The sequence below is a fragment of the Manis pentadactyla genome, chromosome 17 (genome assembly GCF_030020395.1).
Source record: "Manis pentadactyla isolate mManPen7 chromosome 17, mManPen7.hap1, whole genome shotgun sequence".
NCBI classification, from domain to species: Eukaryota; Metazoa; Chordata; class Mammalia; order Pholidota; family Manidae; genus Manis; species Manis pentadactyla.
Window position 1 is genome coordinate 63,462,930 of NC_080035.1, and position 24,523 is coordinate 63,487,452.

At 41.1% G+C, this 24,523-nt stretch overlaps 1 protein-coding gene across 6 annotated transcripts in view; it reads left to right on the plus strand.

The window, feature by feature from the left end:
- The window catches only part of MYO16 (myosin XVI), a 570,453-nt gene extending 546,375 nt beyond the window's left edge, over positions 1-24,078 (plus strand). For all 6 annotated transcript variants that reach the window (XM_036893691.2, XM_057494602.1, XM_057494601.1 and 3 more), the window contains 2 exons: positions 921-1,012; positions 22,774-24,078. In XM_036893691.2, coding sequence (XP_036749586.2) covers positions 921-1,012; positions 22,774-23,001 — 320 coding nt within the window. In that variant the 3' untranslated portion in view covers positions 23,002-24,078. The remainder of the gene's footprint in view (positions 1-920; positions 1,013-22,773) is intronic.
- The last annotated feature ends 445 nt before the right edge of the window (positions 24,079-24,523 follow it).

Below are 24,523 nucleotides of genomic sequence, written 5' to 3' on the forward strand. Positions count from 1 at the left end.
ACTATTCATTTTTATTAATAAGTCACTTGTGGTGATATGATCTCTCCCACACGGTGGTTCACATCCAGAAATGATTTTGTCTCCCAGGGGATATTTGGTGACGTCTGGTTTTGGTTGTCACAAGCGGGGAGGTGCTCCTGGCATCTCAGGTGGGGGACCAGGGAAGCTGATAAACATCCTATAGATGCCCCCCAGTGGAGAAGTACACAGCCCAGGACATCAGCTGTGCTGAGGTCGAGAAACCCTGCGTCTATCATGAGAGAGACTCCATAAAATCCCTTGGGAACCTCATAGCTACCTCTGTATTTAGGTGGGGTTTGTAAATGTTCCCCAAGCCACCACTCATCCTGTGTAGTTGCTGATGAATCACTCTGTTGTGGCTACCCTGGCCTTTTCCTCACCGAATCCCACCCGGTCCCTGCCCACCCTTTGTGTGGGAAATGAACCACAGTCAGTAGAGGTCATCTGACACATGGGCTAATTATGTCTTTTCTGTCCTCTAATCTCTTCTTCCCTGCCTCCCTGCTGCCCCACATCTAAATACAAACTACCCCGTGTGGCAGCCCGGGAGCCTGTTGCTCTCTGTGTCTGCATGTGTCTCTTTCCCCTGCCGAGGCTTCATCAAACTGTCTCCAGCCTCTGGCGTCCCTCCTCCTCCTTTGCTCACTTCTGGGCCACGGGGACATGTACCCTCATCAGCACTTCATCTCTTTTGCCAGCGTATCTCCTCCTCGGTTAAATGGAGCTGAAGCAACTTTGAATTCCTGTGATTCCTTGGGACACTTATTAGCCAATGAGTGTTTACTGCCCATCATTTCAAGCCATGAAATACAACAAGTTTAGCTTGTTACAGTCAGTACACAATGTGTTTTATTTGGGGGAAGGACACCACTCACTGCTCCTCTGTGTTGACCCCGTAGGTTTGCCTGAAGACGATGGGTTCGGCAGGCTGTCCGTGAGTGGCACAGCGACCTCGTCATTTCAGAGACAGAGAGAGAGTCACACCACTCAGGTAATCACTCCTAGATATTCACGTTTGCCTTGGTTACTGAAGTTAAATTATGACGAGAAATTCATCAAGACGGGACCGAGAACTTCTGTTCTTGACTGGAGCCTGGGGTGGCTCCTAAGTTTCTTCAGCGCAACATTCTTCTGTCTCCCCCACCTCAGCAGACCCCAGTTTTCTGGTGGTTAAAAAACAGAAGTGTTTAAAACAAGTAAAAAACTAATACATGGTTTTAAATGGGATTTTGTAGACATAGTTTATGTTGTGGTATTTTAAAATCACTATCAGATGAAGATGATATTAAATCCACTGAATGATGTTAATATGTTTTCCACATTTGGCTTCAGCTGAAATAGGAGGACTTACATGACAACATGGAAATAAAACGCTTGAAGGACCTGTGGTTTTATTACAGGTCATTATGTCTGTTTCTACCTCCAAATTCCATGGCATCCAAACTCCTCGGGACTAGACCGTGTGATCAGAGCACTGTAAAGTCAAAATGGGGTTACAGTTGACAAAATCTGTGTCTCAATGTGCTTCAGTGATTTCAGGATTATGCTTCATGTGTTTGGCCTTAAAAAGTTCACCAAAATAAAGATAGTCACTACAAAAAAAAAAAAAAAGAAATGAGTGTTTTTAGGAAGAAAGGGACTCAAATACTTTAGTGTTCTTTTTATGTCAAATTTTAAAATACTCCTTTCAAAAATTATCTTCAAAAAGATAAGACTTTGCATTTTAAAATACTGTTTTCAGAAATTATCTTTAAACAGACAGGACTGCATTCAAGGTGGTGCAAACCAAGAACATATCAAAGTCTTTACTATCTTACCTACGTTCAAAACATCTTACATAAAATGACTGCTTTAGCAACAGGATTCTTATTTTGTAGGAAGTTATACTACAACTTTTGTTGTGTCAAATACCTATGTAAAAATCTTTTAGAAATGCATTCAGGATATCCAGATGTTTCTATGAAATCAACTCTCCAGCTAATGATCAGCTTTCATCTGAATATTTGGCATTATGAAGGCCCAGCCATATTATCAGCTGAGGTTTTTCTAAACAACACTGATGAGGTAGTGAGAAAAATCAATAGTTTTAATCTTAAAAATAAATTGTACAGTAGGCAATCTGCTGAAGTCACTTTCACTGATATATAGACACTGGAATAGAAAGAAAATGCTCATGTTTGCAGTAATAGATTGTCCTAATCTCCCCTCTGTTCCTTAGAGATGCATTTACTTTACCTTATAAGCATTACAGATGCTTTATCTAAGATATTCACAAGGGAACCTACTTGCAATGAATGACTCTTATAGGATTGACTCCTGTGTGTCAGATCGCACTGCTGGGCCATCTGACCTTCCTTCCAGAGCTCCCACTACACTGGGGTTCATGGAGAAAAGGGTTCATTTTAAAAGAAGGTGAATGAAATAGACGACTCCCTAAGTTTTCCTCGGATCTTTCATGGAGTCAGCTACCAAGCAGAGAGGGGAAAGGTCATCAGGAATAACCTTCCAGTCCCAGTTTTCAATGGGAGCTTGTTTTCAAATGCAAACAGTCGCAGTTACCAGTTATTTCACTGTGCATGTTTTGAAAGGAAATGGAAAACAAGGCTCATTTGCTCCCATGCAAAGCGTGAGCACCCTCATGGACACATTCCTCACTGTTGAGAAGCTATAAGAACTACATGAAATTATGCATTTAATGGCCACATGTCTTTCAGCATAAATGCCTCTTGTGTGATGTTTATAGAAGAAATATGGACACATAGAGGCATATTGCATTTCAGATTTTCTACTAATGCAATTAAATAGGAATTCTATAAACTCAGCCCTAGACTGATTGGGCATATAGCAGTAAAATTAAACATTGACTAAAAAATTGAATCCCTCTTTGAGAATGTCTGTATTTTAATTAGCACCATCAGTGATTTTAATGAAATCCCTTTAAGGAAGAAAAAATGTATGATCTTTATTATAGATAAAGATAACTGGAAATAGACTTAGTAATCTGCCAAAGAACATTAAAGGTAAAATTCAGAGTCCACAGTCTGAATGGATGTCAAGATCGTATATCCTGTTTCTGAGAATGAACTTAACCAAAACGCATTAAAAGGAATGGGGGAGTCATCCAACTTTTTCATAAAATTTGAAGAATTTTTGGTCCAGACAAAAATCCAAGTAACCAGAAAGGGTATTTATAATTTGATGTTTGAGCTGAAAATATAGGGGATTCCCCTTCCTCCCCTCCTTTGAGAGCAAGACAAATATGTGCAAGATGGGCTCCGTCCATCTGTCAGCCGTGGAGCATGGAGAGAGTGACACACAGTGGAAGGGACGGGAAGAAGAGGGTCGCCGTGGCGGTGACACCTGGCAGTGGGGGCTCACTCCAGCGGCAGCAGGTGTCAGCGGCTGTACATGCGTTTACCGCCAGTCCTGCGCCCACCTGGGTTCCTGCCCGTTGCCAGACCTTCCCTTCTGACCTCGTGCCTCCTTCCATCTTCCAGTAAGGCTTCTACCTGGGGAGAGGTGAGGAGTTAGTCTCCACCGCTTGCAAATAAGAACTTTGACTGTCCCACTAATCCGCTTTTCTTATCCACAAAATTCACTTTATATCCCAAGAAATGTGTTTTTTTTATGTAAAGCATACAAACCCTTTATTCTCATAGATACAAAACATTTTCTAATAAGGATGGTGCCCCAGTCAATAGGGGTTGTTCACTCAAGTTACAGAATATAGAAAATGTAGTCTGTGCTCTATTCCACCATTTATTAATTCACAAAATATAATGCCTTCACATAACAGTACTAAAAATTAACTTCACTTGGAGTATTTGAAACTAGGAAAAGCTGAGACATTACCCGGATCTCAAGTGCATCTCTGTTCATTTATTCTGTTTAGATAGAAGGCTTGATAGGTCCGTGCTGTGAGCCAAGATACAATATTATTGACATTCCACAGCACTTAGCATGAATAAAACCAGTAACGAATGTGTGACATCATGGAATTCCACATACTGACCCTGAAGGGGCTTTGTGTCATACTTCCTAGTTCAAATCTGGAATTTCATAGATTCTAGAAGCCACCTCAGATTGGTTTTGGAATTAGATATTTACCAAAATAATATGCCACTTATCTACTTGCTGTTTTATGGAAAATAACGTTTTTAAAGTTTGTGCTATTTGGCATGTTGCAATCTTTTAGAAGTAATGTGGGGGTGAGAGACTCAGGTGTACACGGAATCCTAAGGGCATCTCCCCACCCAGAATGACTTGGTGTTTTCTGCTGAGATTGCAATCCTCTGCTGAACTCAGGCGCCCAAGTAACCTGACACAGGAAGCCCACGGATTATAAATAGAGCAAGCACATGAACCCGCAGGAGGGGTTCCTGAAGGCAGGAGGGCAGCAGCAAGGGGTGGTTAAAATGAGCCTAGTGCCTGCCCTCAGCATTCCATCGCTAGGTGCACATCAGCCTAGGGCGCTGCACTTGATGTTGAAGAGTGAGATGTTTTGTTTTGTTCTTGGGAGTGTGACTTGCTGGCATTTACATTCTCATTTGAACTTTACCAGCTTCCCCTTCATGGCACTTGTATTCCTCTCCACTCTCCCTTCTCCACAGTAGCATCATTTGGTTTATGATCTTTGATTTTCATTGTGGGCATTTATCACATTTCTTACCAAACTTTTTAAAAAAATAGGAAAGCATAAAAAATTATTATTAATATCTGCTACATTCAAATATTCATTGTAAGAAATCACTGATGGTCTGAGATAAAATAGTGGCAACTGACCCACAAGCTTAATAAATATCTAGTCCACTTGCAACACAGCAGCCAGTGAAAGCCATAACCTGATCAATATACGATTGATCCACATCAAGAAGCAAATTGTTATGTGGCTTGTTTTACTGAGCCATCAAAGAAACCTCTTTGTAATGTCACATATCAACAAAATGAAGAGTTGCAGGGTCCTCAGTCAGCCCAATGCCTTCTTTCTATACTATTCACTTTGTCTCATGGACTGCTAGGAAGGTATCGTGGCATGGAGAAGAAACAGTTTGGTTGATGGAATGCAGACACATTGAGTTTAATCATTAAGAGATAATTCTAAAGCACGTAGTAGGAAATAGAAATCAGATAACCATTTCAAAAGGAAATATATATGTATTTCATGTATAAGCTGCAAACAGAAGATCTCGTAGAGAAAGTTATTTGACATGGCTGAGGTCAGTATGTACCCACTCGTGACTTCCGTAATATGTGCAAGAAATGAAGGCAGGGAATTAATTTGATGGTTGAGCTAAATGGCAGCATTTTCAACAGAAAGGGACATATCCTGTGTAGATATATAGAAAGTTGGAAAATAAAAAATAAAAACAAATCTTTATTATTTTCCTTCACACAATTGCACCCAAGTTCCATCCTAAATGTATTTAAGTGAATAGTGTTTTTTCTAGTGAAGACATTGACTATTATCAATAAAGACAATTCCGTTTTAAGAAATAGTGAAAAAATGAGAAATCAGACTTGTGGCAATGTGTTTAAGAAAGAGAAAGGTCTTGAGCTGTCTGCTCACCTTCCAGATGGGAAGCCACAGTAAGTCCACACTAGTGCCTGGAGTGGGCGTGGGGTAACAATGCGACTAAGAAAATGTGGTTTAGTTCTAGTCAGCTAGGAATATCTATATTCATTAAATCAATTTAATTTTTAAGATTAAAGAAATGAAAAAAGAGAAGAGCTAGGTATGACTGCCATGTATTAATGTGTTACCTATAATGTATTGTAAGTACTTAAAAAAGTTTTCTGTTATTATCATAGTATTCCTTGTTTTTTGTTTTGGTCAGTATTCTGAATATCAATTCTTATTCTAACATAGAAGATACTATCTAAAATATTTAGAAGATTTTAGATTGAATCAGCAAGGTTCACTGCTTATCTGGGATATCGATGAAGTATGTCACATATATGATTTTTAAAAATATTTTGTTGTGGAGCATCACAAACTTAGAAAAAACAGCACAGTGATTAGACTGTGACCCAACGTCAGTAATCTTCACATTTTGCCATATTTGCTCTGGCGCCGTATTTTTAGAGAAACATGTGTTCCAGTTTCTAATCCCTGCCTGTCTGCCCCTTGGCGGTGAATCACATTCTGAAGTTTGTGTATAACCTTCCATCCGTGTCTGCACTTTACTAAGTATGGATGTGCCCGTAAGTCATAAAATGCCCGTAAATAATAGCCACCACTTCTCAGGCTTTTAACGTCTGCCCATCACCCCGCAGACGGCGCCGCAGGTTGTTTGGTTTTTGTAGTGGTTGAGGTGTTTTTGTTTTCCCGTTTTGATACACATCACTCTTATTTTGTTGTTTCATTCTGAGAATTAGCCCGAGGTCAGATAGTCAAGCCTTCAAGGAGGCGGTGGGAAGGAAGGCTAGACCTCGCCTGTGCCCACGCAGCATGCAGCTCCTGTTCCTGCCACGGGCTCAGCAGGTAGCAGGTCACCCGGAGGAGGAAGAGCGGTAGGGACAACCACCCCATCTGGAAGGGTGGGTCTCTCCCCCTGCCGCCACCTCTGGCCCCCGGAACAGCAGGGCCGCTGGCAGCCAGACTGCCTCTCCCCAGATCTGCACACACAGTGGCTGGAAATGTCCCCCGTGGTCCTGAGAACCCTGGCCCAGCCTTTCCAGGGGGTGCAGGGGAACGACGCTGCATGCGTCTCTGATAACACTTAGCAGCAGGCTGTAGCCAGGGTTTAACACAGCTGCCTACTGTCACCTCCATAAGCTCCCTTCAATAATAGCCACCACCAGTTACTCACCTTTTAGGTGTAAACATGCCTCCTCCATCTTAAACTCTTCTTAGAAAAAGCTTTACATAAACATATTCATGACATTTCTTAAAAACAACATGTTTATAATTTGTCAAAGTGGGGTGGAAAACTATCAAAAACAGGTTTCCAAGTCATCACTGTTAAACTGCTATAATGAAAATCACTGAATATGCCCCCAACTCATAATTATAAAAAATATCCAGAGGTTTCCCTAGAAATGGAAGTGCTGTGTTTCTGGATATTCTCATTTTCAACCACAGCAGTTGACAAATTACTCCCCAAAGTGGTCAAATCAATTTGCACACCTCTAAAATGGGATGTTTTCGTTTCCTGGTAAACACTTGGCTTAACAAATCCTTTTACGTGATAACTGTAAAACAAAAGGACCTGTGGTGGTTTCATTTTACATTTCCCTAGTTGCTACGGAGTGTCTCCATGTGTTCTCAGGCCCGTTAGTCCAAACACATTCTTTTCCTGTTTCCTAACTGCTTTGCATGACTTTCTTGATGATTTGTAGGAATTCTTTACATATTCTGGCCAAAGTTCCTTTTTTGTTGCACACATGGTGAATTCTTTGCTTATGTGTTTTCCTAGTCTAACAAGAAGTTTGTACATTTTAGTGATCTTTTAAAATAGGTTTTGATTTTATCTATTTCCTCTATTATTTTTGTTTCATTAATTTCTATTCTCTTGATCATTTCCTTCCTTTCACTGGCTTTGGGTTTCATTTGCTCTATTTCTGGTTTCTTGAATAGCAAGCACAAATCATTGATTTGATGCCTTCCTTTTTTTTCTAATGAAAGGATTTAATGCTATAAATTTCCATCTGTGTCTGTATGAATTACATCCTGCAAATTCTGATATGTTTTGCTTCCATTTTCATTTAATTCCAATTGTTTTCTAATTTCCTTTTAGACTTCCTCTTTACAATGCTGTTTACCTTCCAAATATTTGGAGATTTTCCAGATCTCCTTCAGGTATTGGTTTCTAGTTTAATTCCATTATGGTCCAAGAATATGTTTGTATGATTTCAATTTTCTTAAATTTATTAGGATTTACTTTATAGCCCAGGATATGGTCTGTCTTTGTGACATTTCCATCTGTACTTGAAAAGAAGGTATATTCTGCTGTGGTTGGGTGGAGTGATCTTGAAATGTCTACGCTTTCAAGTTGGTTGAAGATGTTTTTCAGTGCTTCTGTATCCTAGGTGGTTTCTGTCTACTTGATCTATTGAATACACAGAGATGAGCACTGAAGTCTCCAACTATAAGTGTGCCTTCGACTACTTTTCCTTTCAGTGTTATCAGTTTTTGCTTCATGAACTTGGAAACTCTGTTGTTAGGTGCTTCGGCCTGTAAGATCATTGCATCCTCTTGATGAATAGATCCATCTATCATTGTTCAGTTTTCTTTCTATTCCTGATGGTATTCCTTTTACTGAAGTCTACTTTGTCCGAAATTGAGATAGCTATATAAGATATAATATTTATATTAAGATGTAATTCACATACCATACAATCCACACTTTGAAATGTATGGATACAATTCAGTGTTTTTTGCTAAGTTCTGAGGGTTATGTAAGTATCACCACAATCGAATTTTAGAAATGTTTATGCTCCCTTCCCTCCCAAATATAAGCCCTCCCTATACTTTTAACCTATTCATGTCTCTATATTTAACATGGGATTTTTATAGACAGCATACAGGTGAGTCTTGTTTATGTTTATCCAATTTGATAGTCTTTGTATTTTAATTACTGTGTTCAGACCATTTACATTTAATGCAATTATCATTACGATTGAATTTAGATCAGTTTTTGTTGCTTTCTTTTCTCTATTTGTCACCACCATTTTTGTTCTTCTGATTTCCTGTGATGCTTTCTTTTGAATTTGAATATGTCTTAGTACTCCATTTTAGTGTATCTGTTGGTATTTCAGCTATATGCCTTTATATGCATATAATTATTGGTGTTTGATTTAGCAACTAAACTTTCAGTCAATTTGCAATCAACTATAGTGTTCTTTTTAACCTCCACTATGGACCTTTACATTATAATTGTCACATATGTCTGTGTATATCTACATAGCTGTCACATGTAATACATCTATATACATTGAATATATTCTCTCAGGCAGTGCTGTAAGTTTTGCCTTCACCAGTCATTTATGTTTCAGGCTCAAATGTAGAAAACTCTCCATTTTGTTATCCTGTACTTTCTATTTCTGTGGCTCTCTTTGGCTCCTGAAGTTCTGAGTCACCTTCTGGTATCATGTCCTTCAGCCTGAAGGGCTCCCTTGAGCAGGTCATTCAGAACCGTCAAGAATTCTCTTAGTTTTCTTTACTCTGAACATGTCTTTATTCTGCATCATTCTCCAAATTTTTGTTCCCTTTCACAATTCAGTTGTTTTTATTTACTGTTCTGGGTCCTCAGATTGATGTTTGTGTATTTTGCCAAAAGTTTGAGTTATAACCACTGAGAGAAATAGGCTGCAGTGGGTTTACTTCATCTTGACCCACCTTTTATATTTGTCACAAGTAAATTTATAATTTAATATAGCAAAACTGATTAACTCTTGTCTTTATAGATTGTGCTAATATTCTTTTATTCAAGAAAATCTTTCTTATTCAAACAGCAAAAAGAAAAATCTCTCTAACCCTGCTGTTGTAAGATATCTTCATAGATATTTTAAAGTCTAGGCTTGTTTTCTACATGTAGGAGTTTGAGCTGCCCTGGACTTGATTTTTGAGAGTAGTGTAAATCAGCAATGTGATTTTACACTTTTCTGTGCTGATAACAATCGTTCTCCTGACATACGACCTTGCTTCCAACTCCCTCCTGCTGCCGAGTGTGTTGTCTGAAACAGACAGTTCTCTGCATTTATCTATAAATCTTCCAGACTTGTTTTTAATATTCTTCTCCTCCTGATAGCCGCCTCTGAGCACCCTTCCAAGCCTACTTAGTTGCCTCTATAAATTGGTTCTTGTAACCCTGTAGAGCTTCTCTCTTATATGACTTACTTTGTTGTATTTTAATTGTGTGTGTGTGTGTATGTGTGTGTGTGTCTGTAGATCCTGACAGACTTTTGAGCATAGTAAAAATGCACCTCAATCAGTTTTTGCATTCCAAACACAAATGACTCAATAAATTGCCAATTCAATGTAGTTGTCAACCGGTAGCAGCTTCAGATGAATTAAGAGAGACTAATTAAAGATTTCCTAACTTTATTCAAATATTTTAGTTCCGTCTCATGTTAAAAATGCACCAATAAACTTGGTAAATAAGGTCACAGGCAATTCTATCACTGGAAGATATTAAAGTTATATAGGCATTAGGCTCAAAAAGACATGTTACATGAAAGTCACATACAAAGAAAATGACCCTAAATGTCTTATATTGTCCATAAGAGTGATATAAATGGCTCTAATGTATATAACTATATAATTATATGTATGTATTTATGCATAATTTATTAAACAACTTAAAGCATATAATAATATATGTATAGTGTTTTGAATTCTAAGAAGGTGGATTGCACAAAATTGAATTTTCAGAGGTTTACTCAGTCATTTATTCAACAAATATTTATTGAGTACCTACTTGGGCCAGGCACAGGTCTAGGCACTTTGGTCCACAAAACAAGCATTCTTGCCCTCATTGGAAATTAAATTCTAAGGTCTTTTATACTAAAAGAAAATAAAACATATAAAAAATAAAACAGGATAAGCAGGAGGCAACTGCAGTGTTGCAGAGGATGGTTGGGTTGAGTTGCAGTGTCAAGTCAGGCGGACAACAGAAGCTACACTTAGCAAAGACAGAGTAGAGACGTCAGGAAGCTGGCCGTGCTGACGCTAGGGAAGAGCATTCCTGGTGGGGGAACAGCAAAGGCCCTGAGGCAGGAACATGCTTGAATTGCAAGATGGTCACTCTGGCTGGAGTGACATAACTCGGTATATTGCTGGATGTTTAAAAGAAGAAATGTTGAAATTAGCATTAATTACAAGTGTTAATTCTAGGAAAGGGAGGCTTTTCCATTATTAAATCCAGCCAGAGGTTAAATGTAAAATATTAATCATAACCATGACGTATTGTCATTCTTCAAACCCATATACGTGGTTTGGAAATTTGTTCTGCTCAGAATATAAGTAAAGGTAAATGTTAGCCTTTTCTGTAAGTGGACAATGTAGACAGATAGCTCTGTTCCTGCTCAAGGGAACACAGAGTTGGAAGAGAGATACCTGAGAATAGGGGTTCCCTATTTCCTGACTTACATGGAATGCTCTGGACACTAATGGGGCCTCACATTTTGAAATAAAAATTCAGGCAAAAAGAACAGAAAATTTCCCATTGTGCTGAAGCATAATTAGCTGGTGTTGGTAAAGCAGTTTATTTTATGACCTTAATACACCTTAAAGACCTGATTCTTCTCTGATTTCTGTGATTACGTTATTATTTGAAACTGTCATTTCATATTTCTGACACTGTCAGAAGATTCTAAAGCAGATGAACCGTGATATTGGGAAGACTGTCGTGAAGTCAGTGATTGAAAGGAAGTTTGATTTTGAAGCCCACAGGGATTTAAATTAATTTTATACACTTGCAGGTGATTTTCATTACCTATTTTTGGAAAGGAGTCTTGATTGAAAAGCTTTGCTCTCATATGTTTCCTACTTCGGCAAAATCTTGTCTCTTTTCCTTCCTAATCCTTCCCGATATCTGTTTTCCTTTTCCTATTTGTTTGGCATTTGTACCTGCATGACTGCTGTGACTACATCTTAAAGACACTGCAGTTGTCACCAGGGTCACAGTGGCAGACACTGTGCCTACCAAATCCATTTCTACATTTCCCGGCTTCCCTGTGGTGAGGAGTAGTCATGTGAGAGAGACACAGTGAGGGAAGTGCTTCCAAACTTCACCCATACAAACCCCTCTTTGCCTGATCTGCTACGCCCTTTACCACCCAAAAGCTGGGCACGCAGTACGTGAGGCCGAGGAGGATGCTGAGTACACTCATAAGGCCATCCACTGATCAGAAACACCCATTAGGCCTTCACATGAGCAATGTGTTCCTTTTGTGCCAAGCTGCTGGAATCTGTGGTTTTCCTGCTGTGGCATCTTGGCTAACCTAACACCTCTTCACCATTTATTTGGCTTAATATTTTATGTGTTGCTGTTAAACATTATTAATTATCATACTGAAGTTTAGCTTCCATTTACTTAGTAGCTTTTAGGATAACACAAAACATGCCTGTTATATCTTCTGATAATACAGTTTTAGGAGTATTACTTGTCAGACATAGTAACACAAAATAATGATCTGTGGTGCTCCCCCTAAGCCATATATAATACACACACATAAAACCAAAGCTTATGACTCTTAACAACTGGTCTCTTGGAAGTTCCTCAAAATCAATTGACTTAATTTTCCTCAGGGATCAATCCAATCCCCTATAAAAGCTGGGCACCCCGAGAAATGTTTTAATACTTTTAAGACCTTTTTGGTGCATTTAATGATTATAAAGAAGTGCCACTCTGAACTCCAGTTCTCAGGTGGATTACCCTACCTGGTGACTAAATTTGGAGGGAGAAACAAGGTGGATGGCAGAGAACACACCTCCCTCAGTGCAGCAAATTACATGACCAATGGAGTTGCTCAACGACGCCCCTTTCCTAATTACAGTTGACTTCTTTTTCAATCACCTTGGACCAAGTTAATAGTTTTATTAACAGCCGTTCGCATAAAATGATTTTTCTGATTTAAATATGTTTTATACCATAACTTACAACAGATTGTGGTTGTTTCCAGAAAAAAATATTTTGAGAAATTAATAAATTAAAAGGTACACTGTCCTACAAACCAAATCTAAGACAGTGGGAAATTGAACAAGTGAGGGAAAATGCTCCTTGACCCTCTGCTCTCCGGAGGCTGAGAAGTGCTTGCCTCCCACGGTTTTGGCCCTTGCCTCCCTGGCTTTCACACCCCTGCCTTACCTCCTTTCTGATGATTCACAACTCTTTTGCTAGCTCAAAGCTAGCTCTCCAGTCTGTACCACATCCAAGGGTGCTTTTATCTCTCTTGTGTTTTTGTAATGGTAAATGCAGGAATTAACAGGAGAAAGAACACCATTCCTTATACTACTCAACCCAAATGTCCTTTCTTCTCTTGTGACCTATTCATCCTTTTAATCCAGAACAAAACTCACATTTGATATGAATTTCTTGGCCAAATTGCCTTGACATGAGTCACATGTCCTCTGTATTCCAATAACTGTGATTAAGCATATAATTTATTAGTCACCAATGCTGTTGCTTCATCACATTTTTGCATTCATGTCCTGTTGAAGCATCTTTATTCATCTAACTCTACAGCTTTTATGTCTTGTTGCTCAGTTGGAACGGAAGCCCCTTCAGGGAGCAAGTCATATTTTGTGATTCTTTCTACATCTTATAAAACCAATCACAGTAGCATCCATTTCATAATCATGTTAAGCACACATGTGAATTGATGAACGGACAAGGAAAACTTCTTGGAAGGCAAAGTAACTAATGAGTACCTAAGAAGGTTGACTGAACTCCATGTACATGAATATGCAATCTGACTCTACTACTTGTGCTAGCAAAGTGAGCTTGGGCTTTAAAAAGATGAGCTTCAGCATTGATGAAATGAGGCTAATAATACTTAACCTGCTTATTTCACATGGTTTTAAGAATCTACTAAGATAATAACATGGAAATGCCTAAAGAATAGAACATAATATCATGAAGATGATGTTAGAAATGGGCCTTGGAAACCTCAGAGGATTCTCTATTTGGGCATAGAATCTGGGACTGCTGTAGAGAAGCTCAGTAGAATTGCAGAGTGCGTTTGGTCACATCTGATTGGACTGGCAGGTAGAGGCCACGTAAGAATGGGTCATGATGAATCCGGAATTATTAGTGCGGCCAGAAAATACAGGAATTTTCTGTAATGTGCTCAGGTATGTGGATGTGATTGTTTTGGCTCGGGCAAGGTGGCAGCATTGAACATGTTTGAAAGGCAAACTACATGAGCACATCTGTTCTTGAGGAGATAAAATCTGGTAGATTAACTGTCTTCAATAATACCTCCTGGTGTTTGCAGGTGAGTCATTAATTCCAATAAAAAGGTTTTAAAAAATTGTAATACTCTTACTTCCTATGTTTCTAATATAATAGATCTATGGTTTCCTGTATATTCCTTGGGTTTGAACCCCATTACTGTAATGTCATACTCTAAATATATGCTAAATATATGTTACCAATTTTTGCTACGATCTACTAGACACGTGTACTGATACTGCCATTGTTTTTTAGTGAACTGAGGTCAGAGACCTGAGCTCATGCAAAATCCACATCCTAAAGTGCCACTAACTAGTTATATCACGTGATGTGCAGTATACTCCTAAATTCTCTCTTACAGTTTTCCAAAAATGCAATTAATTGTCCATTTCAATGACATTGAAATGGACAATATAATACTACTTTTTGTTGTGTTGATCATATTACAATATAATATTACAGAGGAAACAAAATAGCAGGAATGAACTTGATTGGACTGCTTTATAAATGACTACTTCTGAATTAGGAAGGATCAACTCTTTTCTGCCTAAACCAAAAATGGTGTTTTTGCTTTCAGATCATGTTCTTGATTTTTTCAGAAATATGGAAATATGCAATCCTTTAGTCAAAGGCTTTTTTGAATCACATGTTATTTTGTGCCACATTTTTAGAATCTGTTGAGGTAGACTTCAGTTTTACAAACTGATCTTCAAATCTCATTTTTTAATGTTTTTTTTTCCTCCAGCATCTTGTTAGCATCAAGTGGAAATAGGATTTGCATTTGAAATACTAACATTCACTATTGAGTCAGCCAAGGCGATTCCTTCTTTTAATTTACATAAATGTCAGTAAATGCCTCTTTTCACCTTTGGGTGAATAGTCAATAGAAAAATCAATTCTGTGACAAATGAACAGCAACATGATTTTACATATGAATTATTTAACCAAGGCTATTTTTATCCCAGAAGGGGAAGACTTAAGGTAAAAATCAGCAGCAAATGATTAATCTACATTTATTAATATTACTCATAGAAATGCACATCTACAGGAAGTGAAGGAAATTTATATCTCATTTTTTAATTAATTCATCTCATAGAACTCTATTAATGATACAATAGGAAACTATTGAAAATTAATAAATAGGTATGTAAGTAATAGACCCCATTAAGTCTTTAGACCATATTATGTTTCCCTCTAGGTTGTGAGAGGTTTAGTGGTTTTTAACCCCTGAAAGTCAACGAACTACTGACAAATGTCCACCTTTATACAGAGAACTTGTGTGAACTCAGTCTTTATACCCTTTATTCAAATGCTATCTTTACATCTAACTGATATCTTCTGAATGTTAGAAGACACAAAATCCATTAGGAGTCCAGGTAGGGAAATGGAATCTAGATTCATGTCTTGAACCTCTAAATCTCAAATCAGCAACATTTTCTCAGCAGCAGAATAAAACCATTTTTGTAACCCTCTACAGAGTTGTTGAAGTAATTGCCCGTGTCTTCAGTTGCACTACTTTCTAAGGATTACTGTTTACATGAAGGAATCTGCTTGTTAAAAACCTGCTGAAAGGAAGGGAGCTTGCTGGAGACTGAGTATTCCAGCCTGTGGAAAATGAGTTTGGACTGTGATCACTCATGTATCTCTTCACACGTGCTGGCGTCTTGGAATGGTGTGTTCAGAAGCATGCTTATTTACCGCGTGTCGATGGCTTAGCTCCTCCTTCCTGGAATCCCTCCTTAAGAGCAGAAAGGAGGACAATTAGGTTGGGGGTGAGGGGAGCTACAGGTGCAACCTAGGCCACATTTCAAGTGGTCTAAACTGACAGGAGGGTGCAGATTAATAATGCTGCCCTTCTCTTAAGGGCAGCCCGCCTGGGGCTGTTGAGTAGTACTGCCTGGCTTTACAAATTCAGTAAAACAAAAGCCCACAAAAGCAAAAAATTTTAATTTACATTCATGCTGGGTATGATTTTTCTCAAAGTGAAATTGCTAATGAAGATGTGAACTTGGTACTGACTCAGAAGGCATGAACTTCCGTACATTTCTACCATCTTTTGCCACTGGCTAACCCAAGACTGTACCACTTTCTTCTATACGATCTGACTGGCAACCTTTGAGGCGCCCTACATTGTAATATCACAGCTTTTTCTTGGAGGACAATGCCTTATTTGCATACTAAATCTATCTATTCTTTTCTCAGTAACCTGCAACTATATAAATACTATTACTTGGGTCATTCTACTTGTAAATGAAATACAAAGGCAGAAAGTGGATTCTTGCTGAGCACTAGCTTAAAAAGTAGGTATGCAAATGCTCTAAAGCACACTGATTACATTACTTTTGAAAAGATATGAAAATAAAATTGCAAACAGTTTTAGATTATCCAAGGAACTTGAGGGCCCCTAGAAATGCACATACAAATCCCAATTTTAGAAACATTACATTTAGCGGTTGTCCAAATTACTCACTACAATCTGTTCATACCCTTTTTATCTCATTCCTAAAATCGAAAAACCTCTGGACTTTTCATTCCCCCTGTGTAACTACCTATTGTTTTTCAATCCTGTGTAAATCACAGTCGTGCTATAAATCCAGTGTGTTGCTTGGTATATTGAGAGCTTCTTGTTAATGAGGAATAGACTATGTTACATTTATATAGGGCCATAAACTGTGAGAAGTGCTTTCATTTAACATTATCTGATTGAATCATGGGATAGTGATATTTCAGCAATGTTTAGGGTTTTTCTCAAGTCACAGAGCTAACAATGACAAAACCCAACAGGCCACATTTATAGGGCACTCACTGCTTTTTGAAGGCATTCTTTTAAGTAGCCCACACATGTTATTTATTGCAACCCTCACCCATCCTTTGGGGAGATTATTGCCATGACCCCCCTTTACACATGAGGAGGCCAATAGGCTTGCTGGCTCCACAGCTGCCGAATGGCACGGTCGGCTTCCAGTCCAGCACTCTGACTCCAGCTTCTCCGCCATACCAGCTGTGTTCAAAGCAGAGTCGAAGTCCTCATGCGCTTGTGATTCTCTGTAAAAGACTGAAGTTCAGCGTCAGTCCTGGCACTTGTCACCATCAGGTCATGCGGAAATGCCTTTCTCCACCTGTTCTTTCCCCCTTTTCAACTGGGGACCATCTCATCATTCAAGTCAGATCAGAAGTTACCTCTGTGAAGTCTCTCTAGACCCTCCTGAACAGAGCCTCCTTCCCCAGGTAAATGGTTAAAACAAAAACAAGAAGCAGATTTTAGAAAGACTGCTCCTTTTTGAGCCACTGCATCTCCACGCCACACAGCATGTTGAGAAGTTCTGTCCTTTGCATGCCTAGAAGTTCCTTTGCAAGCTGGGCATTTGTCGTGCGTGTGGAGCACAGAGGCGGGGCAGTGTGGACACCCCGAGGCTCCTGGGTGTGGAGCACTTCTTATTTTTACAGTTATAGCACTTGCTATCTTGCTTCTGAAAGATAATGATTTTGTGTACAAATACTGTAATATAAAACATGCCAGAGAGGAAATAAATAAGTGACTAGCTATTTGGAGTGGTGACTTATTGTGGAGATAAATCTTTCCAAGCGTGGTAAACAAGCTTGAAGTTACAAGACACCAGAACGGCATCCTGTGGCCGACAAGCAGATCAGGGAAATGAAACCTGGGGTGACACCAGCTAACTCCAAGCTCACATCTCCAGCTGTACCCCTAATCCCCAGAGTCATTTATTCTTTTTCTGAAAAGAAATACTTTTATTGTGTATCTTTTACTTGACCACCATTTAAGTAACATTCATAGCTGCATTTGTTTGTTTTCTAAAATATTAAAGTTCTTTCTGTGACAAACAGGATTCTTGAACATCACCATCAAATAAATTTAATAAATCTAAATAAAACAGATTAAACATCATTAGGACTTCTGGTCCTTGTTGTCTGATCTGCTGTCGGCTCACAGCTCATAAATTTTAAATGCCCTCGGACCTTCATTATGTTGCAAGTGGTGACTGCATACATCCTTACACAGAATTTTAACCTTCATTTAAGAGATAACCTGTGAAAATTCTTTTTTCTTAATGAAGATCAATAATGTTAATATTTTAGCATCTCATTTATGCCCTTCTGGCAGCTCTCCTTATATACCAATTAGGTTTTACCCAATACCTATTAATCTCCATAATAGGAAATAAAGTTTCATGGGATCTCTCAATGAAAGAGTTTATTCTGAGCATTAGTTGATTATTGCAAACATCAGTCAAATTTTTTCTTATCAAGGAAGTATAGAAAGCTCTTGGTTGTTGATTGAAAGATGGCATTCTTCTATACTCACTACATTATTTAAGACATCAATATCCTCATTAAGAAAGTGCTTCCTAATGGTTTGTGTGTATAAGTTTCACCTTTTATAATGTACTTGGGAATTCAAATATTTTTAGTAAACATTGAGAAGCTTGAAAGGTTAGAGAGCAATTTTTTTTTTTTTTTTTTTTTCCAAACAGGGAAACCATGACTCAGGGGATTTGGGGCACTTTTTGTCAAAATCCTTCCCAGAAGCCTAATTCACATCAGCAGCCGCTGAAAGTCACTCTCAGCAGATTGGCGCCGCTTCCACGGAGCGATTCCATCTGTAAATCTGCTCTATTATGAAGGTCTTAGCAGAGGATCACACCTACTATGTAGTTTTGGTCATTATGAAAAACTGCTGAAGTGTTCAGGGTTGAGAGGAAATACAGAATGGATGCCTTTGGTGCTTGGCCTGAGGACAGAGTCAGCTGGTCTGCACCGGCACGAATATCAGCACAGCTCCTGCGGCCAAACGGCGCGAGGGCAAGGCCGCCTGCTGGCTGGGGATCTGGATTCTGTTGGTCTAGTTTTACGGTTTACTCTTTTTTTAGGAACTGGCCTCCATTTTTGTATTTGTTTTGTACCCTTCTTGGTTTCTTTTAGATTAAAGGAGTATTTATTATTGCATATTTTCCTTACATTAATTTCCCTTGACTGCATCTTACTGGATTTTATTACCGTTGCCATTTTCCTAATACTTCTGGCAACTTAGAACCCCTGAACCCCACGTCGGCTCTCCTGTCTTTTGCAGTTACTGTTGGGATGCATTCTTGTTAAACTTTTAACTCAAAGTCTACAAGACAGTCCAAGTATATAGTTTATATTTACCCATGGATTTAATCCTAGTGTTCTTAATTCTCTCTTAAATTACCATATTTCCATCTAGGATCATTCTCCTTCACCTTAAAAAAAAAATGCAAGACTTCTGAGCACCAGTTTCCTCATTTTTATTTGTCCAAAGACATTTATATTTAACTTTCAGTTTTGAGGAATACATTTACTGAGCATGGGGTTTTAGGTTGAATTACTTTCTTTCAGTACTTTAACTTGTGTTTTGCTGCTTTCTGGCTTTCAATGTTTAGTTTGGTTTGGAAGGCAGCTTTCACTCTCATTCCTGTTCCTTTGAAGGTCATGTGTCTTTTTCCTCTGGATTTTAAAGCCATCCTTCTTTGTCTTTGTCTTTTGGCATTGTTAGTGTGATCTGTGTTAGGTTTTCTTTTTGCTGTTGCTGGTATTTTTCTTTGGTGTGGTTTGCTGAGCTTCTTAAGAGATGTAATGTATGAAATGATGCCATTTGCAAGTTTATCTCTTTGAATGTTGCTTTGCCACATCTTTCTAACTGTTCCACGTCTGGTATTCTTTTTGTGTTTCTCTCCTGCCTTTTCCTCTATTTCTCCACTTTTTACTCTATTCTCTTAAACATTTAACCGTAGGTGCTTTAAAGTCTTTTTCTGCCAACTGTAAATCTGGATCACCTGTGAATCTGTTTTATCTTTTGATTTTTGGGTAAATTTCCTTGTCTCTTCAATGCATTATAATTTCTGGTCGCATGGTTAGCATTGTGTGTAAATAAACTGTAGATGCTATAGGTAGTATTTTCTACCTAAGGGGATTCCACCATCCTCTGTGTGGGGAAGCAGAAACAAGGAGCTATCATATCAATCCAATCGCAAGTCAAGCTGTGTTGGAGAACGAGTCTACTTCTGGTGCTCCTCTAATCTGCAGGCAGACAAAACTCGACTGAGGTTCCTTAGCGCTGAAAGGTTGCAGTGGCTCCAGCTCCTGCCTTGCAGGGCTCCTGGCCCCCTCTCTGGTCGTGTGTGCCACTCACTTTCAAATCTACACATCCTGAAGGTAAGACCAGTCAGGAGCTTGAGGCCGTCATCTCCCATGTCAAGTGTCTGCTTCTGAAGCACCTCTGTCACTCTGCTTTTTATAAGCTTTTGGCCTGAGGTACCACTTGTTCATACAGTTGAAAACTCAGCCAATGTCTCTTGGGGAAAATGGCCATGCATTTGAGGATCCTCAAGTTTTCAATTTATGTTCATAGTTCCATGTGGCTGCAACATATTGTATGTTTTTTCTTTCTTCTAGAAAGAGCTCTAGACCTACAGACGAACTCAGAATTAACAAATGTCCTCAAGAGAAAAAAACACAAAACAAAAAGCAGCTGTAATTAATTTTCTATTTAGAAAGATTCTCCCTATCCAGAATTTTAGTTTCTCTAGTTGTCAGTTTGGCCAGAGCTGTCTGATGGTTTAAATATATGGTTTTCATAACATATCCCTTTTTCGCTTTTATAAGGGGAGCAGAAGCCCACGTGTCCTGCCACTGTGCAGACCTGGAAATCCCTTCTTTTGTTTCCCTTCAGATCAAAGTGAAGCTGTGAGACTTGAGAAAGACAAGTATCTCAAGGAAGTTTTGAGAATGTAATCAGTCAAGATGGAAGATTCTTCCATCAAGTAGATATTCTCTCATAAGAATAAATCCAGTGACAGTATTTTTCAGAGATTGCTACTTTATGCTGAATGTGTGCCAAAAACCATATATACAGAGCATATATCCACAGCGTAAATGGGACCAAAGCCACATGTAATCATCACAGCATGTAATTTCACAACTCTGGTTGAGAAAACAGAGAAACAAAAATACTTTAGTAGAGAAAACATACAGATTCCACTCAAATCCAGTGCAAAACAGAAGGAAAGACGAAGATGGTATAATGACCCCAGATTTGGCATATATCAGATGCTGGACAACAGTTGTTAAGGAAATGCTAAGCATTGTAACGTAAGGGTTAAGAAGACAGATTCCTCTAAGTGACTTTGGGAAAAATCACTTAATTTCTCTGGGCCTCCATTGCTCATCTGAAAAATGATAGCACTGTTTTGTAGAGATCATAGGAGGATTCCAAGAGTTAATGTTTGTAAGGTGCTTAGGAAGGTACCTGGCTTAGATTTGGTACTCTAAAGTGTTCATCAGTAAATGACATTTCTGCACACCACCCATCCCACTTCCTTGGTGCCCTCCCCTGGCACCAGAGGCACTCTGGCTTCCACAGGAATCTCCCAGCACAAGGATGCCTCATTTCCAGGTCACTCTGCTGCTTTCCTGGAGACTAGAGAGAAGTTTCGTTTTAAGTGGAGGGCATACTGCATCGGTGTGCCGGGGGGTGGCTCCAAGGACTGGATGATCACAGTCCTGCCTGTTTCCAACCCTAGTTCTTTTCTGGTTGTCCGTAAATTAAACTTTGGGGATCTCGTAACCAGCTCCAGAAATCCAGTCATGCTCTCTGGATGCGGGCCTGACATCCAGCTCCTGTGTTGTAAAACCACATCTTGACATTCTGCCTGTCTCCTGCATCTGAGACCTTAAAATCGTCCTTGGGTAAAAGTAGGCTTGGGCGTCCAGGGGATGGTGTTGGCTGTAGGACTGTCCTGGAACTCTGACCGCTGTTTTCAAGTGACTGCTTCACGTGAGCCGACCGCTGCATCCTGCTTTGTGTTATTCTGTTTTGATGGAGAGGATGGGAGTAGCACTGAGAAAAGTAGTAGGTCCTATGGAGGTGTCTTATTTCCTCTGAATTGTCCCCAATATTCCCACTGTGGTGTCCAGAGTCTCATGTTTAACATCAGTATACTCGCTTCAGAATTGACAGAAAAATTGGTTTTGGCAATGTCCAGCTGTTGCACATTACTGGCAGCTGGCACAGGGGGGTGGCCACAGCAGGGTAACCTCAATGTCCAAAGTGCCCCCACTGCCATCAGGGCACAAGTGCCGTCTCCAGGGCATCCCTCCCCGGGCCCTGAGGAGGCAGGAGGAAGGAGTCCATACAGGTGAACATTGGGATGCTCCCTGCAAAGGCCCTGAGGTTCCAGGCTCTGACGCTCAAGGTCAGGGAGCCAAACAGCATGGTGCTGCTAGCTGAGATCGCTGCTTCGATTTCCACCACAAAACCACGTGTGCTGACTCCTGCGGGGCTGCAGGAGCTCCCAGACAGCTCCCCTGCCGCCCCTGAGCCAGTTCCATGTTTTGGTGCCTGTCCCTTGCCCCGCGGAGCCACTGGAACCAGTTTCTGTACCCGTGGGGTCCTCTGTTAGCACTGCCTCTGCATGGCCTTGAGTGGGGCCCAGTCCTGTGGGTTAGGGCACTGTCGTCGGGAGCAGGGGTCGTGTTACCTTAGGAGATGCCAGCTGGTAACTAGGCATAGATGGAGGGCTGGGCCCCAGCACTGGGTGAAGCTGGAGAAACCCCAAATACCAATTGCTGGCAGAATCACAATCGTGGTAAATTAAATTAAGGAAAAGGTTGAGACTGTACATGGCAATCGAGGACATGTACATTTGACGTCCTTGGGTCCCCTGGGTGACACGTGGGGCCCCGTGCCGCGCCCGGTCGCCCGCCCTTTGATGCGGGTGTCGCCGCCCGGCTGCCCCGCTGGCCCCGCGCCCTTGGCCGGACCCCTGCTGGGTGTCAGGCTGGTGAGCGGCCCCGCCTCCCCTCTGTCCTCGCGCAGGTAATCCACCAGCTGCGGCTCTCGGAGAACGAAAGCGCGGCCCTGCAGGAGCTGCTGGACTGGAGGCGGAAGCTCTGCGAGGACGCAGGCGACTGGCGGCAGGTGCTGCAGCGCGCAGAGCCTCGGCCGCCGCCCCCGCCGCCCTGCAGGAAGCCGGCGCTGCTGAAGAAGCCCGAAGGCGCCTCCTGCGCCCGGCTGCCCCCGGAGCTGTGGGACGGCACCATGTGACGGGCCCCTGCAGGCCCACGACCGACTGCCTCGTGGCGCAGGCGCAGCGCCAGGCGGCCCGATGCGCAACGGTGCTCGCTGCACGCATGCACGCAGAAAAGCACAGGACGCCGGGTGCCAGCCACGAGCATCCCCGCGTGGGCGCGTGTGTGCTTTCTTACCCATTCTGTGGGGATGCACTGATTTTCAGGCTCTGGGGTTTGAGGGCCATGCCGCCCCTGGGTAGCACGAGAGAGGCTGGGGTGAACCCGGAGGCCAGCAGGGGCCAGGGCAAGGGAGGAGGGCGGCCCTGCACGCTGGACGGTGGTTTTTAAATCATCCACGTGCTGGCTGGGCGCCAGTCGTTCTCCTGTAAGACGCTCTACAGGACTTGTGTTTATTTCTTGGTAGGTGTTAGTGTTTCACTGGAATCACAAACCTGGTAATTATTTACATGTCGATCACTGTATTTTATAACTTCACGCAATTGGTGGTGCTCCCTGTCCTCAAAATACAGATTGTAAAAAATAATTTCTAGAATTTTTTTCCTCCACACATTTTTTTTAGCCGAAAGTACCTGAAAGCCTTGACATTGTTGTTTTAGCTTTGCCACTGTCCAGCCCGGCAAATGCCCAGAGTGGGTCCCATGTCTCCTGTTTCCCCTCACTGACCTGGGAACACCCCAGCCCTTCCTATGCCCCGCACTTCTGGATGCGTGGATTCTGAGCTCTTCAGTTAAATCTCATCCCCTGACCTCACTGTAGATCACAGGAGATCGTGTAGTACTCAGTTACACACAGACAGCTTCAGAGCACAGCTGGGGGTGTGAAGGGTCACTCCGTGTAAAGGTCCACGCAGTTCAAATAAGCACACTGAGACTCGGTTCGGGCAGCGCCGCTTCGCCACAAGAGCTCCCGTGCATGGCTCACCTGCTGTATACTCACCTCCTGTAACGCAACCGCTTTGTTTATCCGCGTGCTTCTGCTGGCTGTTGGCAACTTGTGAGCAGTGGTGTCAGACCGTCGGGTCTTGCTACGTGGCACTTTTTATTCATACCAGCCTTTGAGAAGTTGCTGTACCAATAAACGGGCACAACGATGTTCGCTGTGGTCTCTCTCATTGTTTTCCATTTCCAGATCAGGTCCGTAGAGGCAATGGAGGGGGTCTCATCCAGCCAGCCTGCCTCTCACAGCATTCTGCAGGCTGCAGGCTCTAGTGGTTTGTTTTAAAATAAAAGTTTTATGATTATTCAGGTATAATTGCCATGTCGGCATATGCCAATTTTAGGAGTGTTATGTTATTATTCAGGAGTAACCATAGGCCAACAGATCAGGAGACAGCTGCCATTGGAAAAGCAGCTTGTCACACTCACAGGGAGGCCCCTGGAGAGGCACCTGGGCCGGCCAGGAGGCAAGAGGAGCAAGTGAAGTACTGGGCTGCAGCCTTTTCTGTGTTTTCCAGGGGAAAGAGCGATAGGGCAGGGTGTTCAGGCACGGAACTGACAAGTTTGAGTAATGTCAGTGGGCGGTAGGGTGCAAGAGCT